Below are 24,024 nucleotides of genomic sequence, written 5' to 3'. Positions count from 1 at the left end.
CAGGTACACATCTCACCATTGCGCCCTTATCTTGTTTGCTGAGCCCCCCAACACCCACTACCCCCAACTGTACATCACTACCATAGCTCTTATGGGTGAAGGGGGCACCTATATGTAGGTACAGTGGGTTTCAGGTGGGCTCACATTTTCCTCCACAAATGTAACAGGTAGGGGGAGGTATGGGCCTGGCTCCACCTATGTACAGTGCACTGCATCCACCACTAGACTACTCCAGGCACCTGCATGCAGTTCTAATGGACCTGAGTTTAACATCTGAGGCTGGCATACAGGCTGGAAAGTAATGTTTTTAATCATATTTCTGGGGACGGGAGGGGGTTAGTGACCACTGGGGGAGTAAGGGGAGGTCATCCCTAATTCCCTTCAGTGGTTATCTGGTCATTTAAGACACCTTTTTGTGCCTAATTTGGTATAAAAGCAGGTCTAGCTCAAAAGGTCTTAGTTTTAGTCCTGGACAGTGGCGTTCCTAGGGTGGCTGACACCCGGGGCGGATCACCGATGCCCCCCACGGGTGCAGCGCCCCCCCCCCCCCCCGGCGAAAGGACCCCCCCCCCCCCCCCGGGTGCATTTTTACCTGCTGGGAGGGGGTGCCGCGCGCCTGTCGGCTTTGCTAGTTCCATGCTCCCTCTGCCCCGGAACAGGAAGTAACCTGTTCCGGGGCAGAGGGAGCACGGAACGAGCGGAGCCAACAGGTGTGTGGCACCCCCCCCCAGCAGCGTGCACCCGGGGCGGACCACACCCACCGCCCCCCCTAGGAACGCCACTGGTCCTGGACAGTTTTGTTCCATTATGGCTGAAAAACATCCTAGGAATGCCCAGATCCTGCCTTTAACACACCCCTGACACACCCCCTTGTGATTTGAACGCACTTGTGACGGACTTCATAGAAAAACGTCTAAAAATTGATTTTGAAAATACCAATTTGGATGTTTTTGTGAGAAAAACGTCCAAATGCAGATTTATTCCACTTTTTGGATGTTTTTCTCTTTTGAAAATGTGCTCCAAAGTGGAATTATAAAAGGTACAGAGAAGGGCGACAAAAATGATAAAGGGGATGCGATGACTTCGCTATGAGGAAAGGCTAAAGCGGCTAGGGCTCTTCAACTTGGAGAGAAGATGGCTGAGGAGAGATATGATAGATATCTATAAAATAATGAGTGGAGTGGAATGTGTAGACGTGAATCATTTGTTTACTCTCTCCAAAAATACTAGAACTAGGGGGCACGAGATAAAACTACAAAGTAGTACATTTAAAACAAATCAGAGAAAATGTTTCTTCACTCAACATGTAATTAAACTCTGGAATTCATTGCCCGTGAATGTGATAAAGGCGGTTAGATTAGCAGGGTTTAAAAAAAGGTCTAGATGGCTTCCAATAGGAAAAGTCCACAGACCATTATTAAAATGGACGGGGAAAATCCACTGCTTATTTCTGGGATAAGCGGCATAAAATGTTTTGTACTTTTTTGGGATCGTGCCAAGTACTCGTGACCTGGATTGGCCACTGTTGGAAACAGGATGTTGGGCTTGATGGACCTTTGGTCTTTCCCAGTATGGCAATGCTTATGTACTGATGAATGTTACATTCATTTGCATAAGGGCTTATAGAATTACATTATATTCTGCAGCTGCCAAGTAGTTCTTGGGAAGAAGGAGGGGGCAGGTGCTGTATGAAGAGCGTGCATTATTCCCCACAGAATGCACTCTTTGCAAATAGTGTGCCCTGTTCATGCATTGTGCGCAATTGTTACCAGCTTTTGTAATAAATTAACCCAAGTCTGTGTATTGCCCCTAAAATGAAATACACATGTACATCCTGCACGGTCAGCAATTTTAAAATGCTGACTCCCCTATAGGACGGCCCACCCGCCAGCCTGCCTATTTGTCCAGAAATCCAGACAAACGGGCAGATTGCTAGCCTCCCCTCCCCTCTCCTTAGTTACTACTGCCCTGGCGGTCTAGTGACCTCTTCCACCTTCGGGGCAGGAAGGACCCCCTCTTTCCTGCCCGGAGCGCTGCCCTGCATGCATCCTTCCTGTTGGTGATCTCGGCGCCAATTCAGAATGGCCGCCGAGAGTTGACGTGACCTCGCGGGTGCGGCTATGTCTCGCGGCGGGCCTGACTTTGGGAACCAGTTTCAGAAATGGAGAATGGTTGTGTTCATTAGTTCTGACTACATGCCGAACAGCCGAAGACTTGTACTCGTATCCGTCTTACTAGAGACAAGTTGGAAGCTGAATTAGTGCCTTTCGCTCTTACAGTACGGCAATTCAATTCTGTGGCATCGTTCGTCAATGAGGAGGAGTCACCAGAGGTCACAACGCTGAGAGATATTGCTTTAAAAGAACCTTTTAACAGATTGTTTAGATTCTGCTAATATAATTTGACATCTACACAAAGCCGGAAAGGATCTCTCTCAAAACCTTTACTAACGTGATTCCCTGTGAAATGTTTGTTTTGCCTATCTGGCACTCATTAATTAATTCTTTTTAATATAGCCTGGATTTACTGATTTAGAGAAAAAGAGAATTTTTCTCATTGATGCTGCAAGAATATCCAGGTGGCTTGAATTTCAGCAACTCAATGGTTTAATCTGGGACATTTGTGGAACGCCTAATCAAATCTTCACCGGCAGATGTGTGCAGTCCAGGCCTGCCATGGCTGTTTGTGTCTCTTTGATAATTAAATTATTGAAATAAAGACAACCGATGAGATCTGATTAGCGGGGCTCTCATTAATCGGAAAGGCTGGTTTATTAACCCTTTTAACAATAAAAGGAAAACAGAGGGTATAACGGAAAAAAAAATACCTGGGCAGATATAATCACAGGAGTAATGGCCCCATGACCTTCTAAAAAAAGTGATAGGTCTCGTTAGTTTGGTAAGCAGTGTTCTGCGCAGCTGTCTGTGCTCAATGAGATGTGTCTTATGTCACAGTGGGGGGATGGGACTTGATATACCATATTTCTGTTGTTTTTTGCATCGACGTTCAAAGTGGTTTACATAATATATACAGGTACTTATTTGTACCTTGTGCAATGGAGGGTTAAGTGACTTGCCCAGAGTCACAAGGAGCTGCAGTGGGAATCAAAACCAGCTCACCAGGATGAAAGTCCACTGCACTAACCCCTAGGCTACTCCTCCACTAGCAACATTCCCTGTAGAATCTCAAATAGGGAAAGGGAACTGGGACTTGATATACTGCCTTTCTGTGGGGTTTTTTTCTGTGGTTTCAAAGCAGTTGACATGGTATATGCAAGTAATTTTGTGCCTGGGACGATGGAAGGTTAAGTGAGTTGCCCAGAGTCACAGTGAGCTGCGGTGGGAAAAACCCAGTTCCCCAGGATCAAAGTCCACTGCACTAACCACTAGGCTACTCCTCCACTAGCAACATTCCATCTAGAATCTCAAATAGTAGCAACAGAATCTCAAATAATAGCAACATTCCATGTAGAATCTCAAATAGTAGCAACAGAACCTCAAATAGTAGCAACATTCCATGTAGAATCTCAAATAGTAGCAACAGAATCTCAAATAATAGCAACATTCCACTAGCCTACTTTGGGATTCTGGAATCTTGTTATTCTTTGGGGCTCTACATGGAATGTTGCTGCTCTTTGAGATTGTGCCTGGAATCTTGTTAATCAGACTTGATATACTGTCTCTCTGTGGTTTTTGCAACTACATTCAAAGCGGTTTACATAGTATATACAGGTACTTATTTTGTACCTGGGGCAATGGAGGGTTAAGTGACTTGCCCAGAGTCACAAGGAGCTGCAGTGGGAATTGAACTCAGTTCACCAGGATCAAAGTCTGCTGCACTAACCACTAGGCTACTCTTCCTAATCATACATCAAAGGAATCATGGCAGTTTCAGCCTTATACGGTCTGTGCCAGAGCCGGTGGTGGGAGGCGGGGCTGGTGGTTGGGAGGCGGGGATAGTGCTGGGCAGACTTATACGGTCTGTGCCAGAGCCGGTGGTTGGGAGGCGGGGCTGGTGGTTGGGAGGCGGGGCTGGTGGTTGGGAGGCGGGGATAGTGCTGGGCATACTTATACGGTCTGTGCCAGAGCCGGTGGTGGGAGGTGGGGCTGGTGGTTGGGAGGCGGGGATAGTGCTGGGCAGACTTATACGGTCTGTGCCAGAGCCGGTGGTTGGGAGGCAGGGCTGGTGGTTTGGAGGCGGGGATAGTGCTGGGCAGACTTATACGGTCTGTGCCCTGAAGAGCACAGGTACAAATCAAAGTAGGGTATACACAAAAAGTAGCACATATGAGTTATCTTGTTGAGCAGACTGGATGGACCGTGCAGGTCTTTTTCTGCCGTCATCTACTATGTTACTATGTTACTATGATAGGACAAGCATAGAAGGCAAAAACAGAACATGTTCTGGCCATCCCTTGTATTTTCAGATTAGGAACTCCCAAAACTCCACGCATCCACATTTAGCAACCTTTCCCTGGTTCTGGAGGCATTGGGTAAAAGAAGTGTATCAGGCCAAAGGTGAAACCACACGGCTGACTTCTTTCACCTGATAATATTTTCCTTCTGATTTGCCTGTTCTGGAGGCATTGAGCCAGAGGTAATGTTGACATATAAAAGACCCAGCCTTCATTCTCAAACCTACCTCCTTTTCCTTTTTCTGGGCGCAGTTTTGGGGATGCTGTTCAGGTAATGGTTTGATGTCCAGTATAGGCGACGTTTCATTGCCGTTTCTCTACAACATAGAGTTTGGACATTGAGCTTCATTATTGATATTTCTGTCTGAAAACATACTGACAGATACAGTAGTTTCTACAAAGACTTCTGAGGCAGGCCGGTTGACCGAAACACGGCCGTGTCGAGTCTCTTTGAGTTACATTATTGGTTTGGACTCATCAATAAATTTGGACTTTCTCTATATCGTCTTAAGACCCCATTTTCGTGTCATCGTCGTTGTGTTATTTGAGGTAATGAGAATAACCAGTGCTTGGGATGAGAGAGGAGAAGGGATTTTCCATCACTACACAACAGCTACACCTGTAGATTGCCTTAAACACACGGCTATAACAGATTCCAGGGGGCTGGGCTAAGGGATAACCCAGGGCAGCCCAATATGTCTTGACCCTAGTAGAGGCTGGTTCCCGTTGAACTGGAAGCCAAAAGGAGCAGGAGGAGAAAACTACTAGACCACTTGGAAGAAAGATAGCACACGAGGTGGCCATGTGGCCAGATCCTGAGTTATGGTCTTCTCTGGTTCGTGCTACTCTTCATAGTGACATGGAACAAAGTAAAAGGCCAAAGACGGGGCTAGACGTACAGGCTCTGGAAGTCTATTCCAGGCGTGAGGTGCAGTGAGATAAAAGGAACGGAGCCTAGAATTAGCAGTAGAGGAGAAGGGGACGGATAAGAGAGATTTATCCACAGCCTGGTCCATCAGGTTTGCCCAGAAAGGTGACCAGTGTTGTACTTGCTGCTCTGTGCAGTTACCCCCCCCCCCCCCTATTTGTGTGAGTCATTTATGTTTTACCTTCAGTTGAAATACTTTGTGTCCTTTCCCATAAAGGGATTCTATGTTTATCCCACACCTTATGGGATTTTATTTACAGTTTTCATCCCCACCACCTCCCGCAGAAGAGAATTCCCAGCATCCACCACCCTGTCTGTGAAGGAATATTTCCTGATGTTGCTTTTGAGTCTCCCCTCCTCCCCCCCCCCCCCCCCCCCCCCCCCACACACACCCATACCCACCAGCACATTCATTTCATGTGGTTCAGTTCTAGTCTCTCCGTTTTTGGAAAAGGTTCGTATTTAAATGTCTGTATCATATCTCCCCTGTGAGCCCTCCTCTCCTCCTCGGTGCACATATTCAGGTTTTCAAATCGCATCTCATACATCTTCTGGCAGAGACCCCACACCATTTGGCTGCTTTTCTCGGAACCGTTTCAAGTCGTTTTATTTCCTTGGCAAGATCCAACCTCCAAAACTGAACACAATACTCCAGGTGTGGTTTCGTCAACGAATTGTAATAGCTACCATTTTTTTTTTTCCAAATCCGGGTGGTGGAGAAAAGAAAGCTAAACCTTGTTCGTACTCTAAGAGCGGGTGCTCTAGATCCACCAAGGATCCATGAATACTTTTTTGACACCTTGGGCAGCTGCATATCCACCGATCGTAGAGATATCTGCTGACAAACATTCATGGTCAACTGGACCAGATGAGAACTTCCCCCCATTCCGAAACACAGACCGTGTTGGGTCCTGATTAAAGGTTTTTTGGAGCATCTTACCCTTGTGTGTAGTGACTGATCTCTTGACATTGGGCCCTCTCCACCCTATTTCTGTTGTGTTCGATTGCTGTGGAGAGTGTGAACCCCGCTTTGTCCCTATGGTAAAAAACACACAGACATATATCCACATATATAATCCAGTGCGCATGTGTGGGCGTCCTGTGCGACGACCCATTCAGCGACTGGTTGTTTGGGATCCCAACCACCCGTGATAGCCGGATTTGACCCCTGAGGACGCTCGGAAGAGCGAAACACGTGCATGTAGGGTCTTATGGATGAAAAGTGGCACCTGTGGTACTTTCAGTTGAAGAGACTGGGATATTTTGATGGTATGGTCCGTTGATGGAACATTATATATGCAACGGAGGTATGATTTATGGAGTACAACAGATGAATTGAAGCCTGTCTCTCTGAAGGATATCTAAGGATTTTAAAGGAAAACATTGGGGATTGAGTTAAGTAAAGTGGATTTATTACAGCTGTTTGAAGACGGAATTTACACTATATTGAGAGGACAGCTGGTTAAAATGTACTTTGATGGATATTAACCATTAACTGAAAGAACTTTGATTACAAAATACATGCAGTTAATGAGCAGACCATTCTACAGTATGGTTTCGATAACACGGTTGGGGCCGGCCAAATGCCACAGATCGCCGGGTTTGAGATGGCCGACTTTGTTTTTCAGCGATAATGGAAACTGGAACCGGCCATCTCAAACCCGGCCAAATCCAAGGCATTTGGCCGTGGGAGGGGCCAGCATTCGTAGTGCACTGGTACTTCTGGATATTTAGATCTTGCTGATCTGTTATGTTACGACTTACTTGTTCTGGAGTGCTGTATTTTGTGATACTGTTTTGAGAAATGTTCAATAAAGACCATACAAATTTTTTAAAAAGTCCCTGCCGTGCATTTTCCCTTGATGGCCGTCTCTGACATGCACTTCACTTCCTTAATGACGTCGTTCTCTTGATGGCCGTCTTTCTCCCCGACCGGGCAAATCAAAACTGTTTTTGCTCATAGCTTTTTTAGTAGTAACAGTGGGATTTGAACCAGCCACCGCTGTATTACAAGACCAGCAATGTAACCACTTGGTCACAGCTCCACTTACTTGGATGTCCCTCCCTTTTGATTATACCCCTTCAGGTCTCTCTCAGCCAATCCCAGCGCGTTTAGCCGTCTGTGAGTGGCTGAGAGAGACCTAGAAGGGCATAATCAAAAGGGGCATCCAAGTAAATGGAGCTGTAGCCAAGTAGTAATAGCACTGCTCTTGTAATGCAGAGGTGGTCGGTTCAAATCCCACTGTTACTACTAAAAAAGCTATGAGCAAAAACTGTTTTGATTTCCCTGTTCGGGGAGAAAGACGGCCATCAAGAGAACGACGTCATTAAGGGAAGTGCACGTCAGGGACGTCCATCAAGGGAAAATGCACGGCAGGGGCTTTTTTAATTTGTATGGTCTTTATTGAACATTTCTCAAAACAGTATCACAAAATACAGCACTCCAGACCAAGTAAGTCATAACATAACTGATCAGCAAGATCCTTTTTTTTTTTACGAGCTGGCTGGCTGACTGGCTTCCCCTCCTAGGGAAGGAAATTTCATGTGCAAATGAGCAGCTCCTTCATGCATGCCCTTCCCTTACCGATTCGCTAAGGGATCGGTAAAGGAAGGACTGTTCCGTGCAGTTTAGTGCACCTGGCTTTACATCTGCTCCAGGGACCTGCATACTGCTGTCATGGAGTTGGCTGGCGTAAAGGCTGGCAAAAAATTGTTTTAAAGTTTTTTTTTTGGGTGGGAGGGGGTTGGTGAGCACTGGGGGAGTATGGGGAGGTCATCCCCGATTCCTTCCGGTGGTCATCTGGTCAGTTTGGGCACCTTTTTGAGACTTGGTCGTGAAAATAAATAGACCAAGTAAAACCGGCCAAATGCTTGTCATCGCCGTTTTTCTTTTTTTTTTTCCATTATCAGCTGAAGCCGGCCATCTCGTAAGCACGCCCACGTCCCGCCTTTGCTACCCTGCCGACACGCCCCCTTGAAGTTTGGCCACCTCCGCGACGGAATGCCGGCGAGTGTGTCCAAAAATCAGCTTTCGATTATACCGATTTGGCCGGTTTTAGGAGATGGCCGGCCATCTCCCGATTTGTGTCGGAAGATGGCCGGCCATCTCTTTCGAAAATAAGCCTGATAGTAACATAGTAAATGACGGCAGATAAAGACCTGAATGGTCCATCCAGTCTGCCCAAGATAAACTCATTTTACATGGTATGTGATACTTTATACCCGAGTTTGATTTGTCCTTGCCATTCTCAGGGCACAGACGGTAAAAGTCTGCCCAGCACTGTTCTTGAACTTTCCATATCTATTCAGTTACGATCAGGGCGTAGACCGTTGAAGATATTACTGCATTCCAAAACTCTTAAAAGATAAGTACATATGAGGTACTTGATTATAATGGAACAATAGCTGTCAGTCTTATAGAGGACAGCTTATGGATGATACCTAGATAAACATTTACAAAATTATGGATTGATTATTGAGTTGAAAGTAGATCTTTCTGAATGCGTGGAGTGTTCTTAGTCCCTCTTTATGTTTTTCGGGCTTTTTGATTTGTTTTCTAATTATTGAATTTTGGGGAACGCTTAGTCGGTAGGCCCATCATTGGCATATGCAAAGCATTGCAGTAGTCCAGTGGTTCCCATACCTGGTCCTGGAGACACCCTAGCCAGTCAGGTTTTCAGGATATCCACAATGAATATTTATTCATGAGAGAGATTGCATGTGGTGGAGGCAGCGAATGCAAATCCCTCTCATGAATATTCATTGTGAATTTCCTAGAAACCTGACTGACTGGGATGTCTCCAGGACCAGGTTTGGGAACCACTGCAGTAGTCCATCCAAAACATTACTGGGGAGAATGCATTACCGTCTTAAAAGCTGACAAATTGAAAAGAGCGTTCAGCTGATGTCCAGCCTCAACTTCCTCAACGACATACCACGTAACCTGAAAGTGGTCCATGAACTAACCAACTTTCGGAAGCTACTAAAGACCCATCTCTTCGACAAGACCTATCACAAAGACCAAGTCATGTGAAACTCACGCTTATACCATGAATGTAAATCAAGGCCTCCTGTCTCTTAATTTTATGCTTTCCATTACCATCCAACACAAACCCTGCTGTAACTCCAAATGCCTAACCTCTTCTCATTTCCACTATCCATGATGTATTGTAAGCCACATTGAGCCTGCAAATAGGTGGGAAAATGTGGGATACAAATGCAACAAATAAAATAAATAAATATATAAATAACAGATCCCAGTTCACCATTACCACTGAAATATATTTATGATTTGCTTGTCATTAGCTCGTGCCCTGACATGAGGAAGGAAGCATCGAGAAACATATTAGGTTAGTCCACTAAAAAGGTTTCAGCTTTTATTTTTTATTTCTGTGCATTCAAGTGGATTAACACGAAAGCCCCCTGGTTTGAGGCGTTTTTAGCAAGCTTGATAAAGCATCCTCTGGGCAGAAAAGAGTTAACACTTTGTTCTGTGAGATTTACTTGGCTCAAGTCTTCCAGGGGGTTGTGACCTTTGTTCTTTCAACTTCCTTGCTTTGCCTTTGGTGACTCCTCCCCATGGGAGCAACCCAGCACCTGCTTCAGGGCGCTTGAGAAATTGACTTTCCCTGCAAATGACCGTGACTTTGCGACCTTGCCTGGCTGCCTGTGTGGTCAGGGTGCCTCCCGGACACAGTCCCAGGAATGGAAGGCAGAATCTTCGGTGATCTGAAAGTGCATCTTATGTCAAAAAGGAACACTGGGCTCTGTGTGCGAGATGGCTGATCAAGCAGGAAGCGAAATGAACAAAACAAAATAAAGTCTTAATGTTAAATGAATATTTACATATAGTGAAAAAGTAATAGGAAGACAATCCAAGGAACTTGTTAACAGACAGGTGGCCAAGGGCAGTCATTAAGTGAAAACAGATGCAAAGAACCATGCTTTACATTTTTTTCCCAAAAGCTAAATAATCTGTAATTAGCCAAATGTCTTTAGATAAGGAATTCCAAAGGGCAGACCCTACAGAAGAAAAAGCTCTTTCCAGGGCTAATGTTTCCAAATGGGTTAATTTTGTGCATACCAGAACAGGAATGAACCTTGGCGGAGCTGATCTCAGTCTCACTGCTAATGTTCCTCTCTTTCTGTGAGGATTCTCTGTTTGTGCCAATATTAACGTCACTATGTGTAGGAAATGAAACTTCGTGACACATCACTTATTGTCTCTCTACAGGCTCTTAACGGGTATACCGCCTTTAACTACATTCAAAGAGGTTTACGTAGTATATACAAGTATTTATTTGTACCTGGGGCAACGGAGGGTTAGGTGACTTGCCCAGAGTCATGAGGAGCAGCAGTAGGAATTGAACCCAGTTCCCCAGGATCAAAGTCTGCTGCACCAATCAGTAGGCTACTCCTCCACTAGCAACATTCTGTGGAGAATCTCAAATAGCAGCAACATTCCATGTAGAATCTCTAATAGTAGAAACAGAATCTCAAATGGTAGCCACATTCCATGTAGAGTCTCAAATAGTAGCAACAGAAGCTCAAATAGTGGCAACATTCCATGTAGAATCTCAAACAGTGGCAACATTCCATGTAGAATCTCAAATAATAGCAACAGAATCTCAAATAGTAGCCACATTCCCATGTAGAATGTCAAATAGTAGCAACAGAATCTGAAATAGTAGCAACATTCCATGTAGAATGTCAAATAGTAGAAACAGAATCTCAAATGGTAGCCACATTCCATGTAAAATCTCAAATAATAGCAATAGAATCTCAAATAGTGGCAACATTCCATGTAGAATCTCAAATAGAAACAGAATCTCAAATAGTGGCAACATTCCTTGTAGAATCTCAAATAATAGCAACAGAATCTCAAATAGTAGCAACATTCCCATGTAGAATCTCAAATAGTAGCAACAGAATCTGAAATAGTAGCAACATTCCATGTAGAATGTCAAATAGTAGAAACAGAATCTCAAATGGTAGCCACATTCCATGTAGAATCTCAAATAGTAGCAACAGAAGCTCAAATAGTGGCAACATTCCATGTAGAATCTCAAACAGTGGCAACATTCCATGTAGAATCTCATATAATAGCAACAGAATCTCAAATAGTAGCCACATTCCCATGTAGAATGTCAAATAGTAGCAACAGAATCTGAAATAGTAGCAACATTCCATGTAGAATGTCAAATAGTAGAAACAGAATCTCAAATGGTAGCCACATTCCATGTAAAATCTCAAATAATAGCAATAGAATCTCAAATAGTAGCAACATTCCATGTAGAATCTCAAAAAGGGAAATGGGACTTGATGTACCACCTTTCTGTGATTTTTTACAACTACCTTCAAAGCAGTTTCCATAGGTATTTATTTGAACTACCTGGGGCAATGGAGGGTTGGGTGACTTGTCCAGAGTTACGAGGAGCTGCAGTGGGAATGGAACCCGGTTCCCCAGGATCAAAGGTGCTTCTGGGTAAGGTTCCTCAAGGGCCACCTGGGTCTATATTGTCTGATGTTGCTCCTTCTCCCTGTTACTTGCATTTGTGCAAGTCAGTGTCGCTGCCCAATCCTGTAGGTAGTGCATTTTCAGAGCTCTTTACTGGTATTCTAACCAGAGGTGTAGCCAAATTCGGTATTTGGATGTACCCAGAGGTAAATTGAATGGTTCCTTCCACGCGCATATGCCCCCTCCCCCAACCACACACCACAAATATCTTCCTGGAGATATTTTTTAAGAACATGAGGGGTTCTTTTTCACCTACCCCACATCTTCGCCCTCTCCTCTGTGGCGTCCCAGCATCTGTGCTCCTGTCTCTGAACTCCATCCCTCCCCGATGTCGGTACATGCATCCTCGGATTCATTCTCACTGCTTGCGCCGGCCCCGCAGGCTACCATCTGCCATGCCCTGTCCTCGTTGACGTCATTGCCTGTTTCCGGAACACATCGTGGCAGTTGAAAGCTTGCGGGGCCAGCACAAGCAGCAAGACCAGAGTGCAGATGCCGGGATGGCATGGAGGACAGGGGGGAAGAAAGAAGTATGGTGCTGCAGCTGGGTGGGCCTGAGCCAAGATTGGGTGGGCCTGTGCCCACCCAGGCCCACCCGTAGCTACGCCACTGATTCTGACTCCACGCACCAAGAGCTCAATCTCACACTTCAGTGCATGACGCATTGGCCAGCAACAGCACTGGCTGTAATTACTAGGCCCAACTTCTGCTTCTTAAAGGCTGAAGATGATGTGAGGGTACACTCAAAATCGCTGAGAGGGAGGGTGTCCCTTGCATTTTGTGGCAGTGACACTTACCGCTCACTGTTGGGGTGTGTGCGTACTAGGTTTCAGAAAGCGTCATGGTATGTCCCAGGGCCGTGCCAACACGGTAAGCGGGGTAAGCACCACAGGGGGGCATCTGCCTTCAAGGGCGCCACTGCGGTGCTGCCACGCCATACTGCTCCCGCTGCTCCGCCTCTCACCATTGGCGCCGACTCCATGGGTGCTGCGACTCTGTCTACCCCCTCTCTTCCTCCCTCCCTCCGGCGCAGCAGCCTTGTGCTCCTGGCAGCGGTAGCGACGTATGCACACTGCCTTCGGCTCTGCCCCAGAAGCCTTCTCTTCAAGTTCCTGTTCCCGCATAGGTGGGACTGGGAGGGGTGGGGAGCAGAGGGAAGGAGCAGGAGATTGATGGGACTGTGAGAGGTAAGGCATAGCAGAGGGAAGGAGCAGGAGATGGATGGGACTGGGAGGGGTGGGGAGCAGAGGGAAGGAGCAGAAGATTGATGGGACTGTGAGAGGTAAGGCATAGCAGAGGGAAGGAGCAGGAGATGGATGGGACTGGGAGGGGTGGGGAGCAGAGGGAAGGAGCAGAAGATGGATGGGACTGCGAGGGGTGGGGAGCAGAGGGAAGGAGCAGGAGATGGATGGGACTGTGAGGGGTGGGGAGCAAAGGGAAGGAGCAGGAGATGGATGGGACTGGGAGGGGTAGGGAGCAGAGGGAAGGAAAAGGAGATGGATGGGACTGGGAGGGGTGGGGAGCAGAGGGAAGGAGCAGGAGATGGATGGGACTGCAAGGGGTGGGGAGCAGACGAAAGGAGCAGGAGATGGATGGGACTGGAAGGGGTGGGGAGCAGAGGGAAGGAGCAGAAGATGGTCAAAGCCAGTAGGTAGATGGATACTAAGGACTAAAGAGTGAAAGAAAAGTGTATGGGTGGGTGTGTGTGGAGGGGGGGGGGACGTAAAATGAAAGATCAGTGCCAGACAGATGCAGAGAAGGACAGTAAGAAGACAAGAGAAGGGCGAAGAAATGGAAAAGTCAACCTGGAAAAGAATTTAGGAGAATATTGATACATGGAAAGTGGAAAGGAGACTGGGACCAGACCAACTAGAAAAATAGAATGCTCAGATGGGAGAAGGGGGGGATTTTCAGATGGGAGAGGGGTGTTGTGGGGGTTCTCAGATGGAGAGGGGGTTTTCAGATGGGAGCAGGGGATGGGTGGGGAGGGGGTTCTCAGATGGGAGAAGGGGGATTCTCAGATGGGAGAAGGGGTGGGGTGGGGGTTCTCAGATGGGAGAAGGGGGCTGGAACTGGGGTCTGAGAAGGGGTCATGAGGGAAAATGGGGCATGCCTGGGTCAGGTGGGAGAATGGGTTGGGCTGAAAAGGGAGGCCCTAATGCAAGGCATATGGATGAAGGGGCTGGAACTAGAGGCTGAAAAGGAGGGTAGGTGGGATAAGGGGGCTAGTACTGGGACTGGGGGCTGAAAAGGGGCAGGGGCTGAAACTGTGGGGACTGGGGACTGAAAAGGGGACAGGGAGAAGTGGCTGGGGGCTGAGAAAGGGGACAGATCCTGGATGGATGGGAGAGGAAGGGCAAATGGTAGATTGAAGGGGCAGAGAGAAAGGGCAGACAGTGGATGGAAGGGATAGAAAGGGCAGAGAGTGAATGGAAGGGGGTGAGAGAGAGGGCAGACGGGCAGATGGTGGATGGAAGGGGCAGAGATAGAGGGCAGATGTAGATGGAAGGAGCAGGGAGAGAGGGCAGACATTGAATGGAGGGGACAGCAGAGAGGGCAGACACTGGATGGCAGAGCGAGAACAAAGAGATGCTGGATGGAAGGAAGACAGTGAAAAGAAGATGAGGAAAGCAGAAACCAGAGACAACAAACTGTAAATAAAATATATATTTTTATTTTTTTGCTTTAGGATAAAGTAGTATTGTAGATGTGTTAATAAATGTTTATAAATAGAACATGTAAATAAGGTAATATTTTTATTGGACTAATTTTAATACATTTTGACTAACTTTCAGAGACCAAAACCCCCTTCCTCAGGTCAGGATAGGATACTGTAACAGCACTATACTATATTGACCTGAGGAAGGATGTTTTGGCCTCTGAAAGCTAAATCTATTAGTCCAATAAAATGGTATTATTTTATTTTCTATATTTGTTTTATTTCTATTTGTTAATTTGTAAAGTGGTGATTGGTACTTGTTAGTTTTTTCAAATTTACATCTGCTGTTTTGCACAGTATGGTATTTTGGTATTTATGGTATTTTATGCTAGATGGGGGGGGGGGGCAACTGATAGTCTGTAGGGGGGCACCAGAGACCCTAGGCACAGCCCTGGTATGTCCCTCTTAATCTAGTGTTTGCCATAGCAATCACTGGACTATTGAAGGAGAGGGGAGGAATAGGGGAAAATCCACAGGAAAAAAAAAGTGTGGGATTTTAATTCTAACTTCCCAGCCCATTGCACTAATCACTAGCAGACCATGTTTCACTTCCACTGTGTTTTTAGCTTGAGAACTGGTAGTAAATGATCTGGAAATTGGAACAATGAGTGAGGTGATTACATAGAGTGGAGGAGTGGCCTAGTGATTAGAGCACCAGTCTTGCAATCCAGAGGTGGCCGGTTCAAATCCCACTGCTGCTCCTTGTGATCTTGGGCAAGTCACTTAACCCTCCATTGCCTCAGGTACAAACTTAGATTGTGAGCCCTCCTGGGACAGAGAAATATCCAGAGTACCTGAATGTAACTGACTTTGAGCTACTACTGAAAAAGGTGTGAGCAAATCTAAATAAATAAATAAAACCAGGTCTGGCCAAAAACAGAAGCCTGCCCTTGCAGATCTGGAATCCTAAAGAGTGACAAGATTCCATGCAGACAGTACAGTAGCAACATTCCATGTAGAACCCTAAAGAATAACAAATGGAGGAGTGGCCTAGTGGTTAGAGCAGTGGAACATGGAATGTTGCTACTACTTGAGATTCTGTTGCTATTATTGGTGGAGGAGTGGCCCATTGGTTAGAGCACTGGTCTTGCAAGCAATCCAGAGGTGGCCAGTTCAAACTCCTTGTGATCTTGGGCAAGTCACTTAACCCTCCATTGCCTCAGGTACAAACTTAGATTGTGAGCCCTCCTGGGACAGAGAAATATCCAGAGTACCTGAATGTAACTCACCTTGAGCTACTACTGAAAAAGGTGTGAGCAAAAATCTAAAATTTGCAGATGATACAAAGCTATTCAAAGTTCTCAAAGCACATGCAGATTGTGAAAAATTGCAGGAAGACCTTAGGAAACTGGAAGACTGGGCATCCAAATGGCAGATGGAATTTAATGTGGACAAATGCAAAGTGATGTGCATTGGGAGGAACGATCCCAATCATAATTACCAATATCAGGAGGTTTACCTTTTATAGAATGTCATTCAGATATTCAGCCAGCGGCGATCAGTGTTTTGCTGACCGTCGTCAGCATTATACCTGGAAATTCAATGCCTGGCCCTGTCCGGGAGCCAGCATTCAATCTCCAGGTTCACGGAGCTGATGAAAACATAGTTGGTTAAGTGCGATATTCAGCACTTAAAAAGCTATGAAGAACTGCATAAGGACAGAACTGACTTTTATGCAGTTATCTTAGCCAGTTAAGTGCTTAAAATCTGCCCCTGGAATGCACCCCCCCCTCCAAATAGCTGGTTTCGGCTGGTGCTAACCGAGCATTTTCAGGTGCACTATCTGGCGAAGTGCCGCTAAAAATGCCCAGTTAGCCCCAGGCGGGCGATTTAACCAGACAGGCGGGGCCGCCGAGAGGGGGGGCAGGGGGGCAAAATTCCCCGGGCCTCCAAGGGGTGGCCTGGCGCCGGGGTCGGGGTCAGGCCGCCGGCGCTGCAGTCCCCGGTCTCACCTGCCTGCCCCCTTGGCTCCAGGCCCTCTGCATTCAAAGCGGCAGTCGCAGATCGCCTCTCTTCTGGCCTTCCCTCCCTGTGTCCCACCCTCGCGGAAACCGGAAGTTACATCAGACGAGGGCGGGACACAGGGAGGGAAGGTCAGAAGAGACGCGATCTGCGACTGCCGCTTTGAATGAAGGGGGCCCGGAGCCATGGAGGCAGGCAGGTGAGACCGCGGACTGCAGCGGCGGGGGGAGTGGTGGGGGCAGCAGCGGTGGGGGGAGCGGCGGAGGTGGGGCGGCCTTGCCCCGGACCCGGCCTAGTCTCTCGGCGGTCCTGCAGCCAGGAGCCTGTTCTGGCCATTTAAATCGTTTTGGATATCTGGCCCTCTGTTATTGGTTTGTGAAACTTGTTGATTAAGGTGTGTTATCAAATTGAATTCAATAAATAAATAAATACGTTGAAACTTCTTTTACCCGCCTACTCTCAGTCTGCAGCTGCTCCTTTATTCTCTCTCCCGCACCTTCCTGCTGACGTCCGCCAGGCAAGTCGCTCGTTTCTATGTCCTCCACTCTCTGCTTGTTTAGCCTTGTTTAAATCCAGGCTTAAAGGCCCCTTTCTGAGGCTGCTCTGAAATCTGAAACATTTCTCTATAATAAAGACATTTCTTGTAGACTCCCTTGTCATGTAAGTCTCTCCTATCTGTAAGCTCCACGGGGCAGGGATTTTCTCTTATGTTGTCTGGGCAGGTCCAGTAGAGCTTTCAGACGTGATGATAAGTAGCCCTGGCAGATATTTCTAACATACTAATTTGGGTCACTGCTTTTCATCATCGTGGTCTTTGTGTTTTTCTTTTGAAGGAGCTTCAGCCTAGATCCCATGATCCCATGCAAGTTTCAGGGCCAGGAGTCACGTCTGGAAGCTCAGAAGGTAAAATTATACAGTTTTTCTTTTTTTCGGTGTCCACTTTGATTTTGCATCTCGGAACAGATTTATCCTGTCTCTCAGGATCTCCAGCTGAGTAGCAGGTGTTAATCCTCAAGCCTCATTCCTTGGGCTGCTCTCCGAGCAGGAAGTGGCATTCTGAAAGCGACCTTCCAGGCCCAGTTCTGAGGGGACCTCAAGGCCGGTTGACAGGAGAGCCCTGGCCCCTCCTTAAATATCAAAGCAGGAGAGGTACAGTCTACAGATGTAAGGGCACTGAGCAGGCGCTTCATCCCTGAGGGCTTTTAGTATCAGCTTGCAGATCTGAGTCAACAGAAGAGCTCCATACCAAGGCAGTGAGCAGAGACCACAAGCTACAGCCATAGGACTTTTCAGCAGCTAAGGTTGAGTGGAGGAGTAGCCTAGTGGTTAGTGCAACTGCTTGAAAAACATGGAGAACTGAGTTCAATTCCCACTGCAGCTCCTTGTGACTCTGGGCAAGTCACTTACCCCTCCATTGCCCCAGGTACAAATAAGGACCTGTATATACTATGTAAACTGCTTTGAATGTTGTTGCAAAAACCACAGAAAGGCAGCATATCAGTCCCATTAACAAGATTCCAAGCACAATCTCAAAAAGCAGCAACATTCTATGTAGAGCCCCAAAGAATAGCAAGATTCCGGAATCCCAAAGAGTAAGGAGTGGAGGAGTAGCCTAGTGGTTAGTGCAGCGGAGGATCCTGGGGAACTGGGTTCAATTCCCACTGCAGCTCCTTGTGACTCTGGGCAAGTCACTTAACTCTCTATTGCCCCAGGTACAAAATAAGTACCTGTATATAATATATCAAGTCCCAACCCCTTTCCCTTCATCCGATGCAGCCAACTGACCCAGCTTACCTTCGGGGGGAGGAGTCAGGGCCGGTCAAACCCAGTAAGCGGGGTAAGCACCGCAGGGGGGCGCCTGCCTTCAAGGGCGCTGCTGCGGTGCTGTGCCGCCATACCACGCCGCCCTGGGGGTTTAAATCTTTTATTTACCTCCGTCCCATCGTCCGCGTCATTTCAATGCCCTGCCCATCTCTAGCCTTCCCTCCCTTCATGAGTTCGTTCCTGCAGACTCCCGCCTTCTGATGTCATTTCCTCGAAGGCGGGACTCTGTGGGAACGAACTCACGAAGGGAGGGAAGGCTAGAGACAGGCAGGGCTTTGAAATGACGCGGACGCTGGGACGGAGGTAAATTTTAAAAAAGACTTAAACCATGCAAGGTGGCAAGAAGAAAAGAGGGATGTTGGGGGGAGAAGAGGGCGGGCAGGTGGGTATAAATGGGAGGGGGATGGAGGCAAAGGAGAATCGCTGGACAGGGGCAGGGTGGGAGAAGAGAGAAAGGATATGGGGGGGGGGGGCGCCAACTGATAGTCTGCAGGGGGCGCCAGAGACCCTAGGACCGGCCCTGGGAGGAGTGACCTAGTGGTGTGAGTTCAATTTCCTGTGAAACCAGGGTTCAGATCCCAGAGATGGCAAGTCTCTCACTCATGAGTGTATCACGCTCATTTGAAAGCTTTCTCACACTCTTTGAGTCCTATTTTTCACTCATCAAAGCTTCAGCACCAGTGCACGATCTTGATCGGTGTTTTTATGAGAGACAAACCTTAGAGAAGTAAACCAAGTGGTCCAGCCAGTAAGAAGACATCTGAGCACTGCTTCCCCCTGCTCTGTCCCTTTTCCCTTTAATGCAAGTACATGTGCTCTGAAACTGATGTACACAGGGCCCCCGAGAGACTGAACTGGGAGACAGAGCTGCCACCCCCCCCCATCCCTGCTGCGCCCCCCCCCCCCGGATCGCTGTCACCCCCCTCACACACAATCCAATTATCTTCGCTGGCGGGGATCCCGAGGCCCCGCCTGCAGAAAACATGTTCCTCCAGAGCTGCTCTTCCGCCGATTGCCTGCCCCTGCGGCTGCTTTTCCAGCCGCTCAGCTGGGCAGAAGAGCAGCGCTGGAAGCAGTGGCGTTCCTAGGGGGGCTGACACCCGGGGCGGATCGCCAATGCACCCCACCCCCCGGGTGCAGCGCCCCCCCCCCCCCAGAACAACACATCACCCCCCCCCCAGCGAAAGAACCCCCGATCCCCCGGCGAAAGAACCCCCCCCCCAGGTGCATGCCGCTGGGGGGGGGGGGTGCCGCGCGCCTGCCGGCTCTTCGTTTTCATGCTCCCTCTGCCCCGGAACAGGAAGTAACCTGTTCCGGGGCAAAGGGAGCATGAAAACGAAGAGCCGACAGGCGTGCAGCACGCCCCCAGCGGCGTGCACCCGGGGCGGACCGCCCCCACTGCCTCCCCCCTTGGTACGCCACTGGCTGGAGGTGCTCCTCCAGGTCCTCCCCAGCCTCCAAGGGGGGTCCGGCTGCGGCGCCGGAGTTTTCGCTCTCCTGCTCCTGTCGGGACGCGATCACTCGGGTCTCATCAGGAGCAGGAAAGAGAGAGAGACCCTGACACCAGGCCCCCTTGGAGACCTGGGCCCGGGGAATTTGGCCCCCTTGCCCCCCCTTCTCGGTGGCTATGGATTTACATACTTTTAAGTATTGGAAGGAAGACAATTTTCAGCTCAAAAAATGTACCCAAATTGCTCCCCACTTTGTATTCTTTCAGAGGCTACAAAAACAGCTAATATCATTTAATGCTTCCTTGATTCATTTGCAATCATTCTAGATTTATACCGTCTGAAAAATCTCACTCTTTCCTTGTCAGCCCACCAGACTGGTCCAGCTGCTGACATGTGGGTTGTGCTTGCCTACCAGCAGATGGAGACAGAGCACAATTTCTAAGTTCTATATAATAGCCTTGAGCCAGTACGTTCTCAGTCTCCAGTCCAGTAGGCCTGAAGAGGGGGGGGGGGCAATTCCTTCGGGTGGATTCCTATTTGGGAGAGCACATAACTTTGAATTTAATTTAAAAATAATTATTTCAGAGTGCTTTTTTGTAAGGGTGCTTTCCTGCCTGCTCTCTCCTTTAAGGGGTCTTCTTAAGGTGTGGTGGTATGTAGGGACCACGGTGACCCCCTAGGGTGAAAACCCAGGTGTCCAGGTCCCTCCCCCAAGACCCCCTGACTGCCAGGAGGACTTTGATACCTCAGACCTGACTCTGACGGGTGCCTTGAGAGCCTTCCTGTCCATTTCAACAACTGCTCCTGCAGTGAGAAAAAGAAAATAAAAGAACATACAGTGAGCCGGTGGGGAAAGCGCCTTCCTTGGGGGGGGGGGGGGGGGGGGAACTCACATTTCAAGGTTCAAAGTTATTTTATTTGATAAACCTCTTGGGAAATCCTTTAAGTGGAGTACAGTAAAATCCATAAAATCAATGCAAAAGGACGCCGACTAATAACAGGAAAGAAAGACAACAATAACCAGACAAACAAATCATTTCAAAATACTAAAATCAGACTGCTAAGTTCCAGGACACAGTGACTACCCCCCAAACACAGTTAGCTACACTACGGCTCCTCACACCTTCTCCAAAGTGATAGCGGTTGTGGCAGTCGCTTTGCGGAAGGAGGGCGTGCTGGTGCATCCCTGTCTGGATGATTGGCTGATTCGGACCAGATCGTTTCAGGAAAGCAAGCAGGCCATGGCCTGAGTGGTTTGGTTGTTGGAGCACCTGGGCTGGGTAGTCAATCCTGCCAAGAATCGCCTTCTTTCAATGCAGTGTCTTGAGGAATCGGGAGTTCGGTTTGATACCCTGGTTGGAAGGGTGTTTCTGCCATTGTCCAGAGTCCAGAAGTTGCAGTTTCAGATTTGGCATCTACTGTCTTTCTGGACGCCTTTGGCCCACGTTTACTTGCAGATGTTGAGATCCATGGTGGCCTCGCTGGGTGTGGTAGAGTGGGCCAGGGCTCACATGCATCCCCTAAAGCAGGCGTTCCTAGGGTACTGGTCACCGCAGTTGCAGGATCTGGATGTGGATGTGCGACTTCTGCTCAAGGGACCTGTGAGGCGCAGTCTGCGCTGGTGGCTGGACTCCAGGAACTTGATTCAGGGCACCAGTGTAGAGGCACCAGACTGAATGGTGTTCATCATGGATGCAATTCTCTCGGGCTGGGAGGCCCATTGCCTTGGTCGTGTTGCACAAGATCTCTAGACGGTGGAGGAGAGATAGTGGAGATTAGGTCCATGTATCTCGTTCTCCACTCCTTCCAGGAGCTTCTGACTGGTAATGCGGTCCAGGTGCTCTCTAACAATGCCATGATGGTGGTGTACGTGAACTGTCTGAGGGTACCAGAAGCACTTAGATAGTATAGGAGACTTCAGTGCTGATAGCCTGGGTTGAGCTTCATCTGCTGGATCTCTCTATAACGCATGTGGTGGGGTCTGAAAATCTGCAGGTGGATTTCTTAAGCAGGCACACACCTGACTCCATTGAGTGGAGTCTAGGACAAGAGGCCTTCAAAGCTATGGTTCCTGTGTGAGGATGCCCGGTGATGGACCTGATGACATTGGCGGCCAATGCTAAGGTGGCTCGCTTCTTCGGTCGCAGGAGGAACCCTCTTGCAGAAGGTCTAGATGTGTTGGTGCAGCTGTGGCCAATGGTGGTGGTGGTGGTGGGGGGGAGTCTGCTGTATAACGTCCTCCCTTGGCCACTGATAGGCCTGGCCATTCAAAGAATAGTTGCATCCTGGATCAGTGATTCTAATCACTCTGGATTGGCCTCATCAGCCATGGTACGAGGATCTGGTCTGCCTGGTGGCCTCCATTTCCCCTCTGGGGCATGAGCTGGCTTCTGCTGAAGGGGCTTGTAGTCATATTGGACCTGTCTCCATTCTCGCTTACAATATGGCTCTTGAGTGGGTGCGGTTGCGAAAAAAACAGCTACTCTTTGGTTGTGAGCTCCATGTTGTTGAAGTCTCATAGAAGGTCTACCTCTCTAGCTTATGTGAGAGTGTGGACAATTTTTGAGGCTTGGTGCCAGGACAATGGGGTGAGACCTCTTCGGACTCTGGTAGCATAGATTTTAGATTTTCTTCAGGGGGGTCTGGAGAAAGGTTTGGCCTTGTCATCTGTGAAAGTGCAGGTGGTGACGTTGGCCTGTTTTTGGGGTCCTATTGGAGGTAAGCCCTCATCCTCCTTGCTGGATGCGGGGTGTTTCCTGAGGGGAGTGAAAATTTTGCATCCTCCTCATCGTTTAGTTGTTCCGCAATGGGACCTCAATTTGAATTTGGCGGCCTCCTCTCTGCTCCCTTCGAGCCTCTCTTGAATTCCTCTCTCAAGGATCTGATATTGAAGACGGTCTTCTTAATGGCGATTTCATCTACGCACCGAATTTCCAAGTTGCAGGCGCTGTCTTGCAGGGAGCCTTTCCTGTAGGTTTCCAAGGAGAAGGTGATGCTTCGCCCAGTTCCTTCCTTTTTGCCTAAGGTGATTTCAGTTTTCCATGTGAATCAATCTGTGTCCCTTCTGATTCTGGGCGACCTGAAGGGGGGTAAAGATCAAAGGCTCCTTTTCCACCTGGATGTGAGGTGTGTGCTATTGGAGTAGTTTCAGAGGATGGTAGACTTTTGGAGATCCAACTGTTTGTTCTGCATGGTGGGCACAACAAGGGAGCAGCAGCGTCCAAGATGTCAATCATTCGTTTGCTCAAGGAGGCGATCACCTCAGCCTATCTTCTTAAAGGCCATCCTCTCCCTCTGTTACTTAAGGCACATTTGACTAGGGGTCACGGCTTCATAGGCCAAGAGCAGCTTAATTCTACTGCTGGTTATTTGCAAAGCAGCATGTTGGTCTTCCATGTATTCCTTCATTTCTCACTACCGAGTCGATGTTCAGGTGATACAGATGCTACGTTTGGCGCTTGGGTGCTTTCTGCAGGGCTACACAGTTCCTGCCCCTAGGCTGGCTACTGCTTTGGTACATCACAAGTTTAGCTGGAGTGGTCTAGAGGGCTAACAAGGAAGGAGAAATTAGGGCTTGCCTGCTAATTTTCTTTCCATTAGGCCCTCCAGACTGGCCCAGCATCCACCCATGCGTTTGGTGTTGCTTCCTCGGGGGTAGCTTTCTGGCTCGGTTCCACTTCCTTTGCAGAGGACTTCCTAGCTCCAGGGGTAAGGTTGTACATAGTTAGTTAACGTGCCCTGTTTGATGGGACAACAGTTGCTGTTGTGTGTGGTTACAATACAAGTTTTCAAAACAAAACAAAAAAAGAAATGAAAAAAACCCCAATGATGGCAGGACACGATGAAATGCGCGTGGCGTAGGTAGCTTGGGAGAAGTCACAGCAAGGTTCCTACAGAGAAAACAGTCACGGAATGAATCTTGGTGATCTGCTCGGGAAGATACATACTGGCTGGCTGAGAGGAGGCACAAGGCAAACAAAGCCCACGCATCAGTAGCTGGACCAGTCTGGAGGGCCTAAAGGAAAGAAAGTTAGCAGTTAAGCCCTAATTTCTCCTTAGCCTTCAATCTCTCTCCTTAGCATGATATATCTCACTCTTTGGGATGGTTCACCCTTAGCATCTCTGAAATTTTGCTTCTTCTTTGGCAATTAACCTTATCTCTTGCTGCCTCAACTTTGATTGTAAACTCTTTGGGGCAGGGACCTTAGG

The 24,024-nt window shown here is 48.1% G+C and overlaps 1 protein-coding gene across 1 annotated transcript in view; it reads left to right on the top strand.

Moving 5' to 3' along the window:
- The window catches only part of LOC115469884 (trichohyalin-like), a 173,067-nt gene that overhangs the window by 137,759 nt on the left and 11,284 nt on the right, over positions 1–24,024 (top strand). Inside the window, exon 12 of the mRNA XM_030202635.1 lies at positions 17,374–17,443. Within this exon, the coding sequence (XP_030058495.1) occupies positions 17,374–17,443 (70 nt within the window). The remainder of the gene's footprint in view (positions 1–17,373; positions 17,444–24,024) is intronic.

This window comes from Microcaecilia unicolor, chromosome 5, assembly GCF_901765095.1.
Source record: "Microcaecilia unicolor chromosome 5, aMicUni1.1, whole genome shotgun sequence".
NCBI lineage: Eukaryota > Metazoa > Chordata > Amphibia > Gymnophiona > Siphonopidae > Microcaecilia > Microcaecilia unicolor.
Note: the sequence above shows the minus strand (reverse complement) of the source record. Positions and strands in the feature narration are given on the sequence as shown.